We start from the raw sequence: 21,408 nt of genomic DNA, 5'->3' as shown, positions 1-21,408 counted from the left end.
TTTGTGGTAAGATGGGAAGAGCAATGGAAGATGAGACAAGATGGAGTCTTATATAAAACTCTGAAACTAGCATATAGACTCTAGAGTATTTTCATTAGCGTGTCTGTATGTTGATTTTACATTTTTATTTTTGTAAGTCGTGGGGCTTGAACTCAGCCTGGGCGCTGTCCCTGAGCTCTTTTGCTCAAGGTTAGCACTATACCACTTTAAGCCATAGTTCAACTTCTGGTTTTCTAGTGGTTAATTGGAGAACTGAGTCTTTTGGGGACTTTTCAGCCTGGGCTGGCTTTGAATTATGATCCTCAGATCTCAGCCTCCTGAGTAGCTAGGATTACAGGTGTGAGGCACTGGCACCCTGCTTTTTATGTTGACCTTAACTGGGAAGATTTCCAGTCTACTTATCTTACCTATACGTAAGGTGGATGAGTTCAAGTGAAGTAAGAGATAGGAAAACACTCAGAAGAATACAATTCTCCTATCAATGTAAAGGCCTTGTTTTTGCATTCTACTCACAAATGAAAGTTGCAAGGGACAGATTATAACTCTTTACTATAAGTAAAAAATGTCTTAATATTAGAGTAACTCTAAAAGGCTCACCAGAAGAAATACTCTGTTGCTCAGGGTGTTGGAGCAGAGGCTGAAAAATGTATTAAATATGTAGCTAGAAACCTAAGGATTGACTATGTACTCTGCAGACCTCCTCCCCGACCTCAGGTATTTAAAAACATTTTACGTTAGTGTCCAATGAACAAAAATTAGGTTTATCTCCAAAAGTCTAGATTTCTCTCTCTCTCTCTTCTTTTGTTGTCAGTTGTGGGGCCTGAATTTTGGGCCTGAGCGTTGTCCTTCAGCTCAAGGTAATCGCTCTGCCACTTGAGCCACAGCGCCACTTCCGGCTTTTTTCTTATGTGGTGCTGAGGAATTGAACCCAGGGCCTCATGCATGCAAGGCAAGTGCTCTACCACTGAGCCACCTTCCCAGCCCAAAAGTCTAGATTTCTCAGTTCTCTCGATGACTACACCTGAATCCTCATCTGGCAATGAGCACTCATCTATGGCAGGGAATGTATATGTACCATTAATCTCAGCTGGCTTTTGCTTTAATGTTTAGTGGTACTTTCCTGGAATCCATAAGCGTTTGAGTCTTTATGTTGGGTATTACTCAATTCAAGTTGTATAATTTTATCTAGTTATTACATTCCCCTAATAACTGCAAGGCTATAAGATGATGCCTTTGAAATGTCTAATTGTTGGGCTGGGAAGGTGGCTCAGTGGTAGAGCGCTTGCCTTGCATGCCTGAGGCCCTGGGTTCGATTCCTCAGCACCACATAAGCAAAAAGAAAAAAAAAAGCCGGAAGTGGTGCTGTAGCTCAAGTGGTAGAGCACTAGCCTTGAGCTGAAGAGCTGAGGGACAGCACCCAGACCCAGAGTTCAGGCCCCACGACCGGACCAAAAAAAAAAAAAAAAAAAATGTCTAATTGTTGGCAACAGTAGTTATCATGTGAGAGTGCTCACATTGTACTGAACACTGTGTCCTAAGGACCTTTAGTACATTATTTTGTATTCCTTGTAGAACACTGTGTAATCAGTATAGGTCTGGCCACATTGCATTTGAGGAGAGTCAGGCTAAGAAGAAGGGTTGAGTAATTTGTCTAAATCACAAACTTCTTACTAGCAGAGATGTGCTTTGATCCTGGAGATTCTTACTTGCTACATTGGATTAGTAGCTGAGTTGTTTTTTAAAAAGATTTCTATAGGGGCTGGGAAGGTGGCTCAGTGGTAGAGTGCTTGCCTTGCATGCCTGAGGCCCTGGGTTCGATTCCCCAGCACCACATAAGCAAAAAAAAAAGAGAAAAAGCCGGAAGTGGCACTGTGGCTCAAGTGGTAGAGCGCTAGCCTTGAGCTGAAGAGCTGAGGGACAGCACCCAGGCCCAGAGTTCAGGCCCCACGACCAGACCCAAAAAAAAAAAAATTTTTTTTTCCTACAATGTTGTGGATTATATCTAAGGCCTTGTTCATGTTAGCCAAGTGCTCTGCCACTGAGCTACATTTCCAGCCCTTGATTTTTTTTCAGACAGGATTCTACTATGTAGCCTACTATGTAGCTGGTCTAGAACTTGCCAGGTAGCCCAGGCTGACCTCAAACTCATGATCTTTCTGCCTTCTAAGTTCTGAAGTAACAGGTATGAACCACCAAGCTGGGTTCTTTAAAAGAATATTTTTTTCAGAGCTGAGGGTTGGCTCAGTGGTAGAGTAGCACACGCTAAGCTTCATCAGGCCTCCAGTTCAATGCTATCACAGCACAGATACAAAAGAGCTGTTTTAGTTGGGTGCTGGTAGCTCATGCCCGTACTTCTAGCCTCTCAGGACGCTGAGATCTAAGGATTGTGATTCATAGCCCTAAGTAGAAAAGTCTTGGAGACTCTAATCTCCAATTAACCAGCAAAAAGCCAGAAGGTATGGAGGTGTGAAATCAGCTTTGAGTGAAAAAATCCAAGTTAGAGTATGAGGCCCTGAATTCAAGCCCCAGTACTGGCACAAAAAATTATTATTATTTTTTTGTTGGTCATGTAGCTTTGAACTCAGGGCCTGGGCACTATCCCTGAGCTATTTTTGTTCAAGGCTAGTGCTCTAACACTTTGACCCACAGCTCCACTTCTAGTCTTCTGGTTGCTAATTGGAGATAAGAGTCTCACAGACTGGCTTTGAACTGCTATTCTCAGATCTCAGCCTCCTGAATAACTAGGATTATAGGTGCTCAGCCTAATTTTTTTTTTTTTTTTTTTGCCAGTCCTGGGGCTTGAACTCAGGGCCTGGATGCTATCCCTGAACTTCTTGTGCTCAAGGTTAGCACTCTGCCACTTGAGATACAGTGCCACTTCTGGCTTTTGCTGAATAGTTTATTGGAGATAAGAGTCTCATGGTCTTTTCTGCCTGGGCTGGCTTCAGCCTCAGGCGTGTGTGTGTGTGTGTGTGTGTGTGTGTGTGTGTGTGTGTGTGTGTGTGTGTGTGTGTATGCATATATATAGAGAGAGAAGATAACTATATATATATAAGAAGATATATAGAGAAAAGACACATATATATAGAGACAGAGACAGAATTCTCATTACTCATGAATTCTAGCTAAAGTCTATCTGGAAACCCATGATACACAGAATACAACCAATAGTTACATACAGATTAACAAACAATTTGAGTTGGTAGGCATGCATGGTCCCCGCTGAAGTGCAAGGCGACATGATCCTGGTGTTACAGCCTCAGTGACTAGAATGGGAGAGTGCAAGAAGCTGCAGCCCTGCAGCAGGTCGAGTAGAGAGGAGAAGTGAAGGCCTGTGTCTGTTCCTCTTTTGTTGTTGTGGTTGCTAGTCCTGGTGTCTTTAAGCTTTTTTGCTCAAAGTTGGCACTCTACCACTTGAACCACAGCTCCACTTCCAGATTTTTGGTGGTTGAGTCTCATGGGTTTTCCTGACTGGGCTGCCTTCCAGCCATGATCCTCAGATCTCAGCCTCCTTGTAGCTAATATTTATTACATGTGTGAGTCACCAGCGCCCAGTACATATTACTTTTATTTTTGTCATATAAATGAATGCATACTGGACATTCTTTTGTAGCCTGTTTAATGAGAGGCAGTTTATGATATGCAGTTTATGCCTGTTTAACATTTTCTACTACTCTGAAATACTGTGATATTATATGATTGATTTATGATATCAGTATTTTTTATATCTTGGTGAACAAAATATAAGACAAAGGATAATAATTGTGATAATTTCATAGGGCATACTATGGAAGTATTAACTTTTTTGGCGGTCCTTCTAATACATCTGTGAAGACTTCTGTAAAACTAAAACAATTGGAAGAAGAGAATAAAGATGCCATGTTTGTGTTCATATCTGATGTCTGGTTGGACCAAGTAGAAGTACTAGAAAAACTTCACACAATGTTTTCTGGTAGGTTTTTTTTCTTTCCTATTTGTCTTGTTTTGAACTGTAATGATGGCTAATGTCTAAAAGTACATGCCTCCATGTATGGAGGATGTTATTTTCTGCCATTCAGAAGGCTTCAATGTGAGGATTGCTTGAGCCTAGGAGTTAGAGATCAGCCTGGATAACACAGCAAGTTCCCAGGTCAAAATACCAACAAGAAAACCACTTAAATTATTTTTAAAGATAATTTTATTGTTACTACTAAACTGTTACTCAGAGGAGTTAGTTACCATTTGACAATTCAGGTACGACCTAATTTTTTTAATATATTTAAATTTATTTAAATTTTTTATTATCAAAGTGATGTATAGAGGGTTACAGTTACATGTCAGGTCATAAGTACATTTCTTGCTGAGCAGTATCACCCCTCCCCTTGCTCTCTCCCAGTTTTTCCCTCCCATCCTGAACTATAAGTTGTATAGTTCATTTCAGTGTCTAGTGAGTACCACTGCTACAGTTGTTTCATCCTTTGCCCTAAATTTTTTTGTTGGTTGTGGGTCTTGAACTTGGGGCCTTAGCCCTGTCCCTGAGATTTTTTTTTTCGAAGCTAGTGTTCTACCACTTTGAGCCATAGCACCATTTTGCATTTTCTGGTGGTTAATTGGGCAAAAGAGTCTCACGAACTTTCCTGCCCGGGCTGGCTTTGAACAGTTATCCTTAGAGCTCAGCTTCCTGAGTAGTGAGGATTATAGGCATGTGCCACTAACACCTGGCAGTCCTAAATTATTATTATTATTTTGTTGTTGTTGTTGTTGGTCATGGGGCTTGACTCTGGACCTGGGCACTGACCCTCAGCTCTTCAGCTAAGGCGAGTACACTACCACTTGAGCCACCATGCCACTTCCGGTTTTTTTTTTTTTTTGGGGGGGGGGGGTCCGGTCGTGGGGCCTGAACTCTGGGCCTGGGCGCTGTCCGTCAGCTCTTCAGCTCAAGGCTAGTGCTCTACAACTTGAGCCACAGTGCCACTTCTGGCTTTTTTTCTTTTTGCTTATGTGGTGCTGAGGAATCGAACCCAGGGCCTCAGGCATGCAAGGCAAGCGCTCTACCACTAAGCCACCTTCCCAGCCCCTTCACAGACATTTTTGCCCAGGCTGGCTTTGAACCATGAGCTTCTGATCTCAGCCTCCTGAGTAGTTAGGATTATAGGCATGAGCCACCGGAGCCCAGCTCCTAAATTATTTATTATTATTATTTTTTATTGTTGTTGCTCATCATGGGTCTTGAACTCTGGTCTGGGGCTCTGTCCCTGAACTCTTTAGCTCAAGGCTAGGGCTCTATCACTTGAGCCACAACGCCACTTCCTCCTAAATTATTATTATTATTGGTGGTAGTGGTGGCGGTCATGGGTCTTGAACTCTGGGCCTGGGTGCTGTCCCTCAGCTCTTTAGCTCAGGCAAGCTCTCTACCACTTGAGCTACAGCGCCACTTCTGGTTTTTTAGATAAGAGTCTCATGAACATTCCTGCCCAGGCTGGCTTTGAACTGTGATCCTCAGATCTCAGTCTCCTGAGTAGCTAGGATTACAGGTATGAGCCACCGTCTCCCAGCTCTAAATTATTTTTAAATACTAAACATATTGAATCAAGAATGAGATAGTAGCCCTGGCCTATGATAAACATGTGAATATATGTGTGCATATTCATAAAAAATTGGAATTAGGCCTAAACTATACTTAGTGTTACTTAAAGAGTCTTTGGAATCTAACAAATTGATTAAACTTTAGGCATGTTACTTAACCTTTTTAAGTCCCAGATTGGACAGGTGTTCTGAGAATTAAGCCAAGACAGGGCTTTGCATATAGTAAGTGTTGAGTAAATGGCCATTATCTTTATTACTGTAAATAAAATAAGTTATTAAGCTGGGTGGTGGTGGCTGTAATCTTAGCTACTCTGGGGTCTAAGATCTGAGGGCTGTGGTTCAAACATCTAGGGTAGAAAAGCGTGTGAGACTTTTATCTTCAGTTACCTAGCAAAAAGGTGGAAGTGGAGCTGTGGCTCAAGTGGTAGTTCTCTAGCCTTGCAGTTCTCTAGCCTTGCATGGAAAAAGCCAATTGAGAGTATAGGCCCTGAGTTCAAGCCCCAGTACCAGTACACAACAAACAAATCATTAAAATGGTTTCTTATTCCCTGGCACTCGAGGCTCAGTCTGTAATCCTATCTATTAAAGAGGCTGAAATTTGAGATTGCAGTTGGAAGCCAGCTTGGGCAGGAAAGTCTGAGACTCTTACCTACAATTACCACCATAAAGCTGTAAGTGAGCTAGGCGCTGGTGGCTCACACCTGTAATCCTAGCTACTAAGAAGGTTGAGATCTGAGGGTCATGGTTCAAAGCCAGCAGAAGCAGGAAAGTCCCTGAGACTCTTTTTTTTTTTTGGGGGGGGGGGTCTGGTCATGGGCCTGAACTCTGGGCCTGGGCACTGTCCCTCAGCTCTTCAGCTCAAGGTTAGCGCTCTACCACTTGAGCCACAGTGCCACTTCCGGCTTTTTTCTTTTTGCTTATATGGTGCTGAGGAATTGAACCCAGAGCCTCATGCATGCAAGGCAAGCGCTCTACCACTGAGCCACCTTCCCAGCCCCCCCCCCCCTTTTTTTTAATTGTGAAAATACCGCACAGAGGGGTTACAATTACAAGGGCAAGATAATGAGTACATTTCTTATCAAGCATTGTTGCCTCCTCCTTTGTTTCCCCTTCCCATCCCTTCCCATTCCCCCTCCTCTCCCCCCCCCCCCCCCCCCACTCTTCAATTAGCCAACAGAAAACCAGAAGTGGTGCTGTGGCTCTAAAGGTAAAGTATTCACCTTGAGCTGTAGAGCTGAGGGACAGAGCCCAGGCCCAGAGTTCAAGCCCCACAACCAACAACAACAACCAAAAAAGTTGGAAGTTGGAGTTGTAGTTCAAGTGATAGAATGTTAGCTTTGAACAAAAAAGCTCAGGTACAGCATTCAAGCCCTGGGACTGGCATTATTATTATTTTTTTTTTTGGTCCGGTCGTGGGGCCTGAACTCTGGGCCTGAGCGCTGTCCCTCAGCTCTTCAGCTCAAGGCTAGCACTCTATCACTTGAGCCGCAGCACCACTTCCGGCTTTTTTTTTTTCCTGCTTATGTGGTGTTGAGGAATCGAACCCAGGGCCTCATGCATGCAAGGCAAGCGCTCTACCACTGAGTTACCTTCCCAGCCCCTATTAGAGTTATTAACATAAAATTTTCTCATTTAAAACTTACAGGGGCTGAAGGTGTAGCACAATGGTAAGAGTATACACATACATTATTGTGTGAGGATTGCTCCCAGGGGAGCAATCCATAGCACTGAAAAACCTGGGTACAGTGCCATGCCTGTGATCTCAGCTACATTGGAGGCTGAGGCAGGATCACAAGGGTCCATAAATTAAGAAGTCAGCTTGGGAAGCAAGAGTAAAAAGATTCTTTCCGGGTGCCTATAATCCTACCTACTCAGGAGGCTGAGATCTGAGGCTCATGGTTCAAAGCCAGCCTGGGCAAAAATGTCTGTGAGACTCAAGTTAACTACCAGAAAACCGGAAGTGGCATGGTGGCTCAAGTGGTAGTGTACTCGCCTTAACTGAAGAGCTGAGGGTCAGTGCCCAGGTCCAGAGTCAAGCCCCATGACCAACAACAACAACAACAAAATAATAATAATTTAGGACTGCCAGGTGTTAGTGGCTCATGCCTATAATCCTCACTACTCAGGAAGCTGAGCTCTAAGGATAACTGTTCAAAGCCAGCCCGGGCAGGAAAGTTCGTGAGACTCTTTTCTCCAATTAACCACCAGAAAATGCAAAACGGTGCTATGGCTCAATGTGGTAGAACACTTTCAAAGCCAGTCTGGGCAGGAAAGGCCATGAGACTCTTATCTCCAATAAACCCCTCAGAAAAGTAGAAGTGCTGTGGCTCAAGTGGTAGAGTGCTAGCCTTGAGCACAGAGAGGCTCAGGGATAGTATTCAGGCCCTGAGTTCAAGCCCTAGGACTGGCGTGTGTGTGTGTGTGTGTGTGTGTGTGTGTGTGTGTGTGTGTGTGTGTGTGTGTGTGTGTGTGTGTGTGTGTATCTATATATATTTTTTTGTAAAGATACTGTACAGAGGGCTGGGAAGGTGGCTCAGTGGTAAAGCACTTGCTTTGCATGCCAGAGGCCCTGGGTTCAATTCCTCAGCACCACATAAGCAAAAACAAAAAAAGCCGGAAGTGGCACTGTGGCTCAAGTGATAGAGTGCTAGCCTTGAGCTGAAGAGCTGAGGGACAGCGCCCAGGCCCAGAGTTCAGGCCCCACGACCGGACCCAAAAAAAAAAAAAAAAAGATACTGTACAGAGGGGTTACAGTTACATGAGCAAGGTAACGAGTCCATTTCCTATCAAGCATTGTTACCCCCTCCTTTGTTTTTCCCCCACCATCTCTTTCCTCCCTACTTCCTCACTCCCCCACCCCCCAGGTTGTAAAGTTCATATTCAACATAGTGTCTTGTACATCTCGATGTTGTACAATGGGCCATCCTGTATCTTAATTTCAGCATTTTGTGGTTAAAGATTTTTAAAATTGACTTCTAGACTTGAAAGTTGATGTTTGTTTTCTCTAGGTTACTCACCAGCACCACCAACCTGCTTTATTCTGTGTGGTAATTTTTCATCTGCACCCTATGGGAAAAATCAAGTTCAAGCTTTCAAAGGTACTATAGACTTATTTTATAAGAGTTTTTAGCTGGGTGCTGGTGGCTCATGCCTGTAATCGTAGCTACTAAGGAGGCTGAGATCTGAGGATAGTGGTTCAAAGCCAGCCCAGGCAGGAAAGTCTGTGAGACTCTTATCTCCAATTAACCACCAGAAAACTGGAAGTGGTGTGGTGGCTCAAGTGGTAGAGCGCTAGCCTTGAGCTGAAGAGCTGAGGGACAGCACTCAGGCCCAGAGTTCAAGCCAATGACCAAAGAAATAAAAAGGAGTTTTTATATTTATATAAACCCAACTGACAAGAAATTATCCATAATATTTGCATTTTATTAAGTCTATGTCAGGCACTTTTTTTTGTTGTTGGGTGTGGGGTCTGAACTATGGGCCTGAGTACTGTCCCTCAGCTCTCAGCTCAAGACTAGCGCTCTACCACTTGAATCACAGTGCCACTTCCAGCTTTCTGTGCTTATGTGGTACTGAGGAATTGAACCCAGGGCCTCATGCATGCAAGGCAAGCACTCTACCACTAAGCCACCTTCCTAACCAATATAATGTCTTCTTAAAACTTTAGATTCCCTGAAAACTTTGGCAGACATAATATGTGAATACCCAAATATTCACCAAAGGTAATGATCTCTACAGCTATATGTTTTATTTAGCAAAAACCAAAAGTGAATCTTAAGTTTTATGTTAATGATTATTAAGATGTTACTAGCAGAAAGAAAAATAAAAAATTGGGGGCTGGGGGGAGGATGGGAAGGGGAAACAAAGGAGGAGGCTACAATGCTTGATAAAAAATGTACTCATTATCTTGCCCATGTAATTGTAACCCCTCGGTACAGTATTTTCACAATAAAAAAATAAATTAATAAGATTAAAAAAAAAAAAAAGGGCTGGGAAGGTGGCTCAGTGGTGGAGCGCTTGCCTTGCATGCCTGAGGCCCTGGGTTCGATTCCTCAGCACCACATAAGCAAAAAGAAAAAAGCCGGAAGTGGTGCTGTGGCTCAAGTGGTAGAGTGCTAGCCTTGGGCTGAAGAGCTGAGGGACAGCGCCCAGGCCCAGAGTTCAGGCCCCACGACCGGACCCAAAAGAAAAAGTTAAGAGCTAAAAGATAAAATTATCTTAATATATGTTATGCTGGCAGGGCATGGGTGGCTCACGCCTGTAATCCTAGCTACCCAGGAGGCTGAGATCTGAGGATCATGGTTCAAAGCCAGGGCAGGAAAGTCCATGAGACTCTTATCTCCAATAAACCATTCAGAAAACCGGAAGTGATGCTGTGGCTCAAGCTGTAGAGCGCTTGCCTTGAGCTGAAGAGTGCAAGGACAGCACCCAAGCCCAGAGTTCAAGACCCATGACCCACAAAAAAAAAATAAAAATAATTTAAAAATATATATGTTATGCTGTTCTTTAGATATATAATGAAAAGTATTAAAAACAAGTGATTATTTTTATGTCAGTTTAATAAATTTGAAATGTAGTCCATTAGCCACACTAGCCACAGTTCAAATGCTGAGCAACTGGACTGTGAAGATATAGAGCAGTTTTGTCATCATCCTATTAGATAGTGTTGGACTGGAGACTTTTAACATTCATTTATTAAATTAGCTGGACATGGTGACATATACCTGTTATCAGAGTAACTGGGAGGTTGAGACAGGATGATCTTGAGTTTAAGGCCATTCTAGGCTATATAGTGAGACATACATAGTGTTAAGAAAAATACTGCAAAGTATCATAAGTCTATGATTCAGCTAAAGGCAGTTATTATTTTAGACTCCAGGGTAGTATTACCATATTGTTAAATTCTAAATTGTGCTGAATTTTGCTACAGTAGTCGTTTTGTGTTTGTACCTGGTCCGGAGGATCCTGGATTTGGATTAATCTTACCAAGGTAACATTTATTCTGATTTCAGTAATAGTCAAGACCATTCTATCGTATATAATCTACATTCTGTGTCACATGAATTGTTTCCATAGGCCACCACTTGCTGAAAGCATCATTCGTGAGTTCAGACAAAAGGTTCCGTTTTCAGTTTTTACCACTAATCCTTGCAGGTAAATATTAGGATTTTGTGTTATACTTTTTTCCCTCCTTTTAACTTAAAACTTTCCTTTTCAAATTTGTTTTGATTGTTTAGGAATAAATATAAAAAAGAAATTCATGGTGACTTTATCCAAAAAGAAATGTAGTTATTACCTGACTTACAAAACTAACCCCTTTATATATCACCTTTATAATAACAATTTAAAAAACTGAAAAAGAGAAAAAAGGAAACTTATTTCAATTTTAGATTTCCCAAAACTTTGAAAATATTCTAACTATATTCATACAAACCAGTAATACATTTAGATGCTTAAATAATGGAAGGGAATCTAAAATTAGATAAATATCTTCTCTGTATTGGCAACTACCACATTTATATCCTAATTCAGACCTTTCTCCTGAAAAATAAGCTCTAATCTTCCCTGCCATTCCCCTCACTGTTTTGTAGCCATCCTGAAGTTCAAAGCACTCTTTATCTGTCCAGTTGCTTGGGCCGAAAACTTTAAAGTTTCTTTCATTTGCTGTTTTTTCACACAGGCCTATCAACTTCAAAATACATCCATTATCTGGCCACCTTTTTTTTTTTTTTTTTGCTGGTCCTGGGACTCAAACTCAAGGCTATCCATGAGCTTTTGTGCTCAAAGCTACATTTCTGGTTTTTTGGTAGTTAATTGAAATAAGAGACTGTCCTATCTGGGTGGCTCTAAACCCTTATCCTTGGATCTCAGCCTCATGAATAGTTAGGATTACAAGTGTGAGCCAAGGGCACCCAGCCTCTGGCTACCTTTTTATCTCCCCATCTATGACCTTCTTACACCTGGCTAGCATGGATTATTCTACCCCTTCCCCCCCTATGGTCTGTTAACGCAATGTCATAGTAATTACAGCATATCACGGTCCTGGTCCTGAACTAAGAGGCCCCTCATGTCATTCATTTACAACCCATATTCATGCAGTGGTAATCAAGGCCCTACCTGGATGATCTGGCCAGTACTTGTCTGATTTGTTCTTCTCTTTTGCTATCTTTTTTTTCCCAGTCCTGGGACTTGAACTCAGGGCCTGGGCACTGTCCCTGAACTCCTTTTGCTCAAGGCTAGCACTTTACTACTTGAGCCATTGTGCCACTTCCAGCTTTTGCTTTTTCTGTTGAACCCTCTGGGTTCAATTGCTAGGCAAGCACTCTCCCACTAAGCCACCTTCCCAGCCCTGATTTGTTCTTCTCTTGGTGTTTATTCCTTTCACAACACTCTTGAGTGCATGCCAGGCATACTCTAGTCTTAGGGTCTGTCTGCCTGTTCCCAGTATTCCTCTTTAGATGAAAAAGATGGTTCCTCCTTCAAGCGTGTCTTCATATCATTCTTCCTTCTGAACCCTTCCTGTTTCACTCATCCTATTTAATACTCTGGTCTAAGAAAAAAAAAAAAATGCCCGGAGCTGGAGGCTAATGCCTGTAATCCTAGCTACTCCAGAGGCTGGGATCTGAGGATCATTGTTCAAAGCCCCCTGGGGCAGGAAATGTGAGACTCTTATCTCTAATTAACCACCAGAAAACTGGGATTGGCACTGTTGTTCAAAGTGGTAGAGTGCTAGTCTTGAGCAAAAAGAGCTCAGGTACAGTACTCAAGCCCCGAGTTCAAACCCCATGACTGACAAAAAACATATGTGTGAATACTTTGGTACGATCCTTAGCTTTTTTCTTTTTTTTTTTGGTCGGTCGTGGGGCCTGGGCGCTGTCCCTCAGCTCTTCAGCTCAAGGCGAGCGCTCTACCACTTGAGCTACAGCACCACTTCCGGTTTTCTGGTGGTTTATTGGAGATAGGAGTCTCACGATCTCTCCTGTCCCGGCTGGCTTTGAACCCCAGGGCCCGGCAGCTTTTTTCTTTTCCCCATATTCTTAACCACCTTCCAACATTCTAACAAATTGGCATGTTTATTTTGTCTACTTCACCTCTATGCTTGAGGGCTAGGATCTTTTTGTTTTGCTTACCCCTCCCTAGAATAGTGGTAGGCACATGGTTACCATTTGGTAAAGGGCTGGGCATATAGCTCAGTGGTAGTACACTTGCCCTACATACATGATGCCCTGGGTCCAATTCCCAGCACTGCAGAAACAAAACAAACAGGCCAACAAAAGCTAAATAAGTCATTGACTGGATTACTAGATAAGGTAGACTAAATATTTACATGGGGATGGTTTTGTATTCTATATTTTGCCTTTAAAATTACCTTCTATGTTTTCCTAAGGAAGTCAAATCAACTATTGCTTTATTTCAGAATTCAGTATTGTACACAAGAAATTATTATTTTTCGTGAAGACTTAGTGAATAAAATGTGCAGAAACTGTGTCCGTTTTCCTAGTAGCAATTTGGATATTCCTAATCATGTAAGTCAACTTTTTGGTTGGACTCCTTTGTTACTATATACAAAATTTTGTTAAGCCCCTTAATTTACACTTATGTTATTATGTTTACTTGTGGTGCAAAGTAATCTGAATATACTTTTTTCAGTAATTATTTCAATACTAGGGTAAGTAGAGGTATAGCTCAAGTGGTAGATTGCCAGCTTTGAATGAAAAAGCCAAGCAAGAGTGCAAGACCCTGAGTTCAAGCCCCACACACAGTGCCTCTTTATTTCAATACTGGGGATTTGGTGGTACAGGGTCCCAGTCTTTCTAACCAGGCATCTTACTACTTAGGCTATATACCCAGCCTAGTGATTTTTGTTAGTAAGTCATTGTTTTTCAAATTTCCACAAAAGGTCTTCTAATGGGTGAAAAACAAAGTCCACAACAAGCAGGGAATTTCTCTGAAGCTTTCTGTTTTGCCTTTAAATCTCTTAAATTGTATTTTAAATACTTTTATGTCTGTTTAATAAAATATTCATATTTAGCATGTTATTACCCATTTGATATGGGAGGATATGGAATGTTTATATTGCAGCTTCAAAGTTTCCTGATAGCCAGGCAAAGTTGAGTATACTGTAATCCTAACCCTTGGAAGGCAGAATTGAGGGACTGGAAGCCAGCCTGGTTACATAGTGAAACTCTATAATAACTTAAAAAAGAAACCTAAAGTTGTCAAATCCTGTAGGCTATCTATTGATTTGTGGCTTTACTCAAAGCATGGAATTATTATTATATTATTAGTAGTATTAGTATTAGTGTTAGTATTGCTATTGTCTCACGACATTGCCTAGGCTGTCTCCAAACTTGGGTTTGAAGTGATTCTCCTGCTTCAGCCTCTTGTGCAACCAGGATTAAAAGTACCACTGTGCAGAACACTATGCAGTTGGTTTTAGGAATTAGGAAATGAGTTATTTGTGCAACTAATCCAATAGGACTATGTTATACATATGGTAGTAAATGAAAATTCATAGGTTTATCTCTTAAAATACAGAATAATTAATTTCATTTTTTATCAGTGTTTACCAAAGCTCTGTGGTTCAGGTTCCCCTAATTGTATGTCTCAAATTTTCTAGATCCTATTTGTAATTATTTCATTTGAAATTGCTTGTTGTAACTATTTTAATTTTTTTTAATTCTGTTTTACAAGTGAACTGAAGTTTGCTTTGTTTTGTGTTCTGTTGTAGTTTGTAAAGACTATCCTATCCCAAGGACATCTTACTCCTCTGCCTCTGTATGTCTGCCCAGTGTACTGGGCGTATGACTATGCACTGAGAGTGTACCCTGTACCTGATGTACTGGTCACCGCAGACAAATACGACCCTTTCACTATAACGAATACCGAGTGCCTCTGCATAAACCCTGTAAGAATGCAATAGTCATTGTCAAGACTCCTGCACATTTTTATAAATTTAAAGTACATTATTTACAGTTGAAGTAAAAATACACTATTAGCAAAGCTTTGAATAAATCTAACAAATAACAAGTTCTAAAAATTTCAGTATAGTATGTAACTATAAAGTAATGTGTTTTTGGTTTTAAAAAAGAAGTATAGCAAGCGTGGCACCAGTGGCTCATGCCTATACTCCTAGCTACTTAGAAGGTTGAGATTTGACGATCATGGTTCAAAGCCAGCCAGGGCAGGAAAGTCTCTGAGTCAATAAACTCAGAAAAAGCTTGAAGTGGTGCTGTGGCTCAAAGTGGTATAGTGCTAGCCTTGAGCAACAGAGAGGCTCAAGGATAGAGCCCAGACCAGAGTTCAAGCTCAGGACTATAAAACAAAATAAAGCAAAAATATTGAAAAGAAAAGAAGTGTAGCAAAACATATAAATGTAAATGAGTGCTTTTCCCCTTCAAAATAATTACTGTAATACAGTTGTCCCTTGCTATGTCATGGTTCACTTATTCCATCTTCATTGTATTGTGGTTTTTTTTTTAATATGTAAATAGTGATCCCTCACCTACAGTGGGCATTATGTTCCAGAGACCCCCAGGATAGGTAAAAATTTGTGAAGTAGCAACAATTTCAAGACTGACAAGTAAATTTCACTGAGATAAATTTTTTTTTTTTTGCTGGTCCTGGGGCTTGAACTCAGGGCCTAGACACTGTCCCTGAACTTGTTTTGCTCAAGGCTAGCACTCTACCACTTGAGCCACAGCTCCACTTCTGGCTCTTTCTGTGTGTTGTACTGAGGAATTGAACTCAAGGCTAAATTCTTGCTAGGCAAGCGCTCTACCACTAAGCCACATTCTCAGCCCTGAGATACATTTTAATTTTTATGTAGAACCTTGAAATTACTTCAGAATGTTATTTCAAAATTCCTACAGTAGTTGATTGGACAATACCTACTACATAAACAATGACATAAACACAGTTGTGTCAAACAGAATATTACCTTCACTAGAGATTCTTTAGTCTGTATACTTTTTTTTTTTGCCAATCCTAGGGCTTGAACTCAGGGCCTGGGCACTGTCCCTGAGCTTCTTTTGCTAGTACTCTACTACTTGCTAGTACTCTACTATGCTACTTCTGGCTTTTTCTGTTTATGTGGTACTGAGGAATTGAACCCAGGGCTTCATGCTAGGCAAGCCACATTCCCAGCCCTATTCTTTATACTTTCTTGATTCCTGTGAATTTTGGACTTCAAACTTCTTTGTCCCATCTGGGTCATTTCTAAAGAAGTCATGCCTTAGCACTGATCACTGCTTTTGTCAACACACACATTTTTGTCCAGCTTCCTCAGGGCAGGGCTGTTACCCTGTGTACTTGACATTTTAGGCTCAGTAATTCCTTGCTGTGGGGCTGTCCTGTGTGTTGTAGTATGTTTAGCAGCATCCCTAGCTTCTGAAATCACTGGATGCCAGTAACTTGCCCCACATGGGCAGCAGGGAACACTAGGGCATTTTCAGGGAACACTGGGACATTTGCAGAGAACCACTGTTCCAAGGTTGAATATAGGTAACTCACTTTACTCACTGTTGGAAATTTGTGGTCAGATTTTCCCAAATCTTTTAAACTTTTAGACAAGTTCAAAATTTCTCTTATATATTTTTATGACAGTACTGGGCCTTGAACTTATGGCTTCATACTCTTTTTTTTTTTGTCGGTTGTTGGGGCTGAACTCTGGGTCTGGGCACTGTCCCTCAGCTCTTCAGCTCAAGGCTAGCGCCCTATCACATGAACCATAGCACCACTTCCGGCTTTTTCTGCTTATGTGGTGCTGAAGAATCCAGGACCTCATGCATACGAGGCAAACACTCTACCACTGAACCACCTTCCCAGCCCCTTGATTTTTTTTTAAATAGGTGTTATAATATAAAAGTTGAGTAGTTACTTACAGGCTTTTTTTTTTTTTTTTTGTCTCTAAAGGGCTCTTTTCCAAGAAGTGGATTTTCATTCAAAGTGTATTATCCTTTCAATAAGACAGTAGAAGATAGGTAAGTATGCTGTATTGCTTAAATACAACTGAAGGTGTCTTAAGAGGTTTTTAAGTGCCTGAAGTGGCCTATTGCCAGCTGGGACAAAAAACATAAGACCCTATCTAGAAAATAAACTAAAGCAAAAAGGGTGAAAACTGGCTGAAAACAGTAATCTTAGCTACTTGAGAAGCAGAGATCAAGGGATTGCAATTCAAGGCCAACCTAGGCATAAAGTTTGTGAGACCCCATTACAACCAATAACTTTGCAGTGGCATATTCCTCTTATCCTCAGCAATGGGGGCAAACATAGTGTTTGCGCACAGATGCAATGTGCCTGTCATCCCAGCAATAAAGTGAAGCAAAAATAGGATTGCAGTTCATACCATCCCTGGCATAAAAGCCACTCCCTATCTTGAAAATAACCAACACAAAAGGGCTGACAAAGTGGCTCACAGAGCTCCTGCTTAGTAGCAAGTGTGAGGTACTGAATTCAATCTCTAAAAAGAGGTTCCAATGTAAAGCAAATATGAGACCCTAAGTTTAAACCACACACACACACAGAATCCCCAGCTAGAAATTAACTGATTTATATTAGTGTCTGTCCCTCTTTAAAAGTTTCTGGCATAGATTCTAGCATAGTAATTGACTTGTAATTGATGCTTAAGCATCAATTTCTTTTTTTTTTTTTTTTTTTTTTTTTGGGTCCAGTCGTGGGGCCTGAACTCTGGGCCTGGGCGCTGTCCCTCAGCTCTTCAGCTCAAGACTAGCGCTCTACCACTTGAGCCACAGCACCACTTCCGGCTTTTTTCTTATGTGGTGCTGAGGAATCGAACCCAGGGCCTCTGGCATGCAAGGCAAGTGCTCTACCACTGAGCCACCTTCCCAGCCCCTCAATTTCAATTAAACTGAAAGAGTTGGTTCCTTTATCTTCTGTGGCCACAGATGCTCAAAGGCTTAATGTAATTTCCAAACTGTAATTTACTATTGATAACTTGAATCTTTTTAGTACTTATTTCTTCAAAGAACAGAAAGAAATGTTGCAAATATATTGAGATACTCCAGTTTTTCTAACACATAGCTTCTGCTAAGAAGAAATATTTTTAGAGTATTTGTGAGTCAGACCCTATCTCAACATGTGCTTTCTTTTGTATATATGCATTTAGTAGTAATCTATATATGTATGTGTGCATATACATACATACATACTTAATACATAGAAATTAAACACATGAATGGGGTACAAGATGAGCTTCCAAAAAGTTTTACTTGAAAATAATATTTTGATATGGTAGAGAAGCATGCATTTTCCCACAAGGCTATCAGAAGGAAAATGGTGAAAACCTTTACAGACAACAGTTTGACAGGATGTAGGCCAGGCACCTGTGGCTCACACCTGTAATCCTAGCTACTCAGGAAGCTGAGATCTGAGGGGTGTGGTTCAAAGTCAGCTTGGGCAGGAAAGTCCTTGAGACTCTCATATCCAATTAACCACCAAAAGCTGGAAGTGGTGCTGCAGAGTGTTAGCCTTGAGCAAAAGGAGCTCAGGGACAGTGCCCAGGCCCAGAGTTCAAGCCTTATGACCACCAACACCACCAAGCCCCCTCACCCCAAAAAAACTTACAATGCATAGAAAAGCAATTACAATGTTTAGGAATTTATCCAGGTACGCTTGAAAGTAGATGCAGTTTTGTTTTGTTTCTCATCAAATCTCAGCCTCCTGAATAGCTAGGATTATAGATGTGAGCCACTGGTTCCTGGCTTTAGATGCAGTGGATTTTTGTTGTTTTGGTTTGGTTTTTTGCTGGTCCTGGGGCTTGAACTCAGGGCCTGGGCTCTGTCTCTGAGCCTCTTTGTACTCAATGCTAGTGTTATATCACCTGAGCCACACTTCTGGCTTTTTCTTATGTGGTACTATGGAATTAAACCTAGGGTTTCATGCTTGCTAGATAAACACTCTACCAACTAAGCCACATTCCCAGCCTAGATGCAATTTTTGTATTATCAAAAGGTAAATAGTTTAGTTTGGTGCTGGTGGCTCACAATTGTAATACTACTTAGGAGGTTGAGATCTGAGGATAACAGTTTGAAGCTAGCTCAGGCAGGAAAAGTCTGAAAGGCTTTCATCTCCAATTAACCACAAAAAAAGCCAGAAGTGAAGCAGTGGCTCAAGTGGTAGAGTACTTACTAGCTTTGAGCAAAAGAGGTCATAGACAGCACCTGAGTTCAAGCCCCATACAGGCACCAAAAAAAGGAGGGGGGGGGGAATAGTTTAAATGAATATATATCTAGATAAGTGTACTTATTCAGACCTTTTCTAATTTAATTTCAAAGCCATAAAGAAACAAATGAAGTAAATTATAAATAAGTGTTTATTAACTATCTGCTTTTGTATGTGTGTGTCTGTGTGTTTTCTGGTATTGGGGCTTGAACTCTTGGGCCTAGCCCGTTGCCCATGTTTTGTTTTGTTTTGTTTTGTTTTGTTGCTTTAGGCAGGTATTCTTGATCCACATTTCCTCTGCTAGCTTTTTTGGTGGTTAATTGGAGATGAGTCTCAAACTTTCTTGTACTGTTTGGCTTTGAACCTCGATTCCCAAATCTCAGACTCCTGAGTAACTAGGATTACAGGAGTGAGCCACTGGCACCTAGCACTATGTTCATTTTGATGGGACTACCTTTATAAGGATATACAAACTATAAGTATTAAGAAATGTACAGGGGCTGGGAAATTGGCTCAGTGCTAGAGTGCTTGCCTTGTATGTATGAGGCCCTGGGTTCGATTCCTCAGCACCACATAAGCAGGAAAAAGCCAGAAGTGGCGCTGGGGCTCAAGTGGTAGAGAGCTAGCCTTGAGCTGAAGAGCTGAGGGACAGCACCCAGGCCCAGAGTTCAGGCCCCACAACTGGACTCCCCCCCCCCCCCCCAAAAAAAAAAGAAAGAAAGAAATGTACAATGACTTAGGTTTCCAAAATGTTTAATTTTGTAAATATTTTTCTGTTTTCAGCAAACTTCAAGGCTTTTGAAATCCATCTGAAGAAAGACCACTATTCTGCTTACTTTTAATCTTATGTAATTTTGGTATTAAGTTATAATAAAATTGTGGCAAACTTTAGGATGACTTTAAATTTTTATTTTATGAAAATTTTATACTGTTATAACAAATATGGTATGCTTTAAAATATGTAGATAGAATATTTAAGTAGTTTCAAGAATATAGATGCATATATACTCTTTAAGTTACATGTCTGGATTATACATTTGCACCTAAAGCCTAGTTTATTTCTGTAGGAGTCATATTCTAAAAAATGTTCATTTTAAGAAAAGTACAGTGGGACTGGGAATGTGGCTTAGTGGCTTGCCTAGCATGCATGAAGCCCTGGGTTCCATTCCTCTGTACCACACAAATAGAAAAGGCTGGAAGTGGCACTGCCTAAGTAGTAGAGTGCTGGCCTTGAGCAAATGAAGCTCAGGGACAGTGCCCAGGCCCTGAATTCAAGCCCCAGGACTGGCAAACAAACAAACACTAGTATTTGAAATTTTGTGAATCACTATTTTAGTCTAATTTAGTTAATACTGTAATAGCCCTAATAACGTATTCAGCAAGCAGTTTCCAAGTTGTTTAAGTCACAGCATTTATTCTAACAAGTAAAGATCAATACTTTGTTTTAGGATATTAGTATATTTATTATGCAATTACTTTTTTCGCACTGGAAGATTTAACTATAGTCATATATATATATATATATATATATTTTTTTTTATTTTTTTTTGTCCATCATGAACTCTGGGCCTGGGTGCTGTCCCTCAGCTCTTTGGCTCAAGGCTAGCACTCTACCACTTGAGCCACAGCACCACTTCTGGCTTTTTCTGCTTATGTGGTGCTGAGGAATCAAACCCAGGGCCTCATACATGCAAGGCAAACACTCTACCACTGAGACACCTGCCCAGCCCAGTCCCCATAATTTTTACACTTACAGGACAGTCTTTTTTTTTTTTTTTTGCCATGCTGTGGCTTCTACACACGGTACAGCTGCTCTACACTGCATTACACTCCTGCCCCGTATTGTTTATTTTGCATCATGCCTTACCTGTTTGCTATGACAGTACCAGAACTGAATAATTTATAATGGTTGGGATAGGAAGTGAGGATGGAAGGAGAGACCTGCACTTGGCCTGGTCCTGATCCTGCATGATTCATAGTAGAAGGAAAAAAGAAAGCAAGAAACATGGGGAGGAGGGGAGTCATCTTTGTGTGTGTGTGCATGTGTGTGCCAGTACTTGGGCTGGAACTCTGGGTTTTGTGCTCTTGCGTAGCTTTTCACTCAAGGCTGCTGCTCTACCACTTGAACCACAAATCCACTTTTTCCTAGTAAAGATCAAAGTCTTGAGGATTTTTCTGCCTGGACTGGCCTTGAATTGGGATCCTCAGATGTCTCCTGAGTAGCTAGGATTACAGTTGTGAGCCACTGGTACCTAGTTCTCTCCTGGTTTTTTTTTTTTTTGGGTCCGGTCGTGGGGCCTGAACTCTGGGCCTTGGCGCTGTCCCTCAACTCTTCAGCTCAAGGCTAGCGCTCTACCACTTGAGCCACAGCGCCATTTCCGGCTTTTTTTTTTCTTTTTGCTTATATGGTGCTGAGGAATCGAACCTAGGGCTTCAGGCATGCAAGCTAAGTGCTCTACCACTGAGCCACCTTCCCAGCCCTCTCCTGGTTTCTTTTACATATCGCTGTTAGGGATATTCTTTGGTACTGTTGCTGTATAGTAGCACATATGGTAGGTACACAAATGTCTTTAATTTACTAAGAATGGGAAGTGGGGAGTTTCCAGTACTTAATTACATATCAATAGTGCTGTTATGAAAATACACATCCTAGGGCTGGGA

At 41.3% G+C, this 21,408-nt stretch overlaps 1 protein-coding gene across 3 annotated transcripts in view; it reads left to right on the top strand.

The window, feature by feature from the left end:
• Positions 1-19,638, top strand: part of Pole2 (DNA polymerase epsilon 2, accessory subunit) — a 38,370-nt gene extending 18,732 nt beyond the window's left edge. For all 3 annotated transcript variants that reach the window (XM_042677853.1, XM_042677855.1, XM_042677854.1), the window contains 9 exons: positions 3,780-3,952; positions 8,574-8,663; positions 9,233-9,287; positions 10,496-10,555; positions 10,642-10,719; positions 12,983-13,091; positions 14,297-14,473; positions 16,480-16,547; positions 19,531-19,638. In XM_042677853.1, the coding sequence (XP_042533787.1) occupies positions 3,780-3,952; positions 8,574-8,663; positions 9,233-9,287; positions 10,496-10,555; positions 10,642-10,719; positions 12,983-13,091; positions 14,297-14,473; positions 16,480-16,547; positions 19,531-19,549 (829 nt within the window). In that variant the 3' untranslated portion in view covers positions 19,550-19,638. The remainder of the gene's footprint in view (positions 1-3,779; positions 3,953-8,573; positions 8,664-9,232; positions 9,288-10,495; positions 10,556-10,641; positions 10,720-12,982; positions 13,092-14,296; positions 14,474-16,479; positions 16,548-19,530) is intronic.
• Positions 19,639-21,408: the final 1,770 nt, after the last annotated feature.

The sequence above is a fragment of the Dipodomys spectabilis genome, unplaced genomic scaffold (genome assembly GCF_019054845.1).
Source record: "Dipodomys spectabilis isolate Male_0828 unplaced genomic scaffold, ASM1905484v1 ptg000042l, whole genome shotgun sequence".
NCBI classification, from domain to species: domain Eukaryota; kingdom Metazoa; phylum Chordata; class Mammalia; order Rodentia; family Heteromyidae; genus Dipodomys; species Dipodomys spectabilis.
This window is presented reverse-complemented; position numbering and strand designations above follow the sequence as displayed.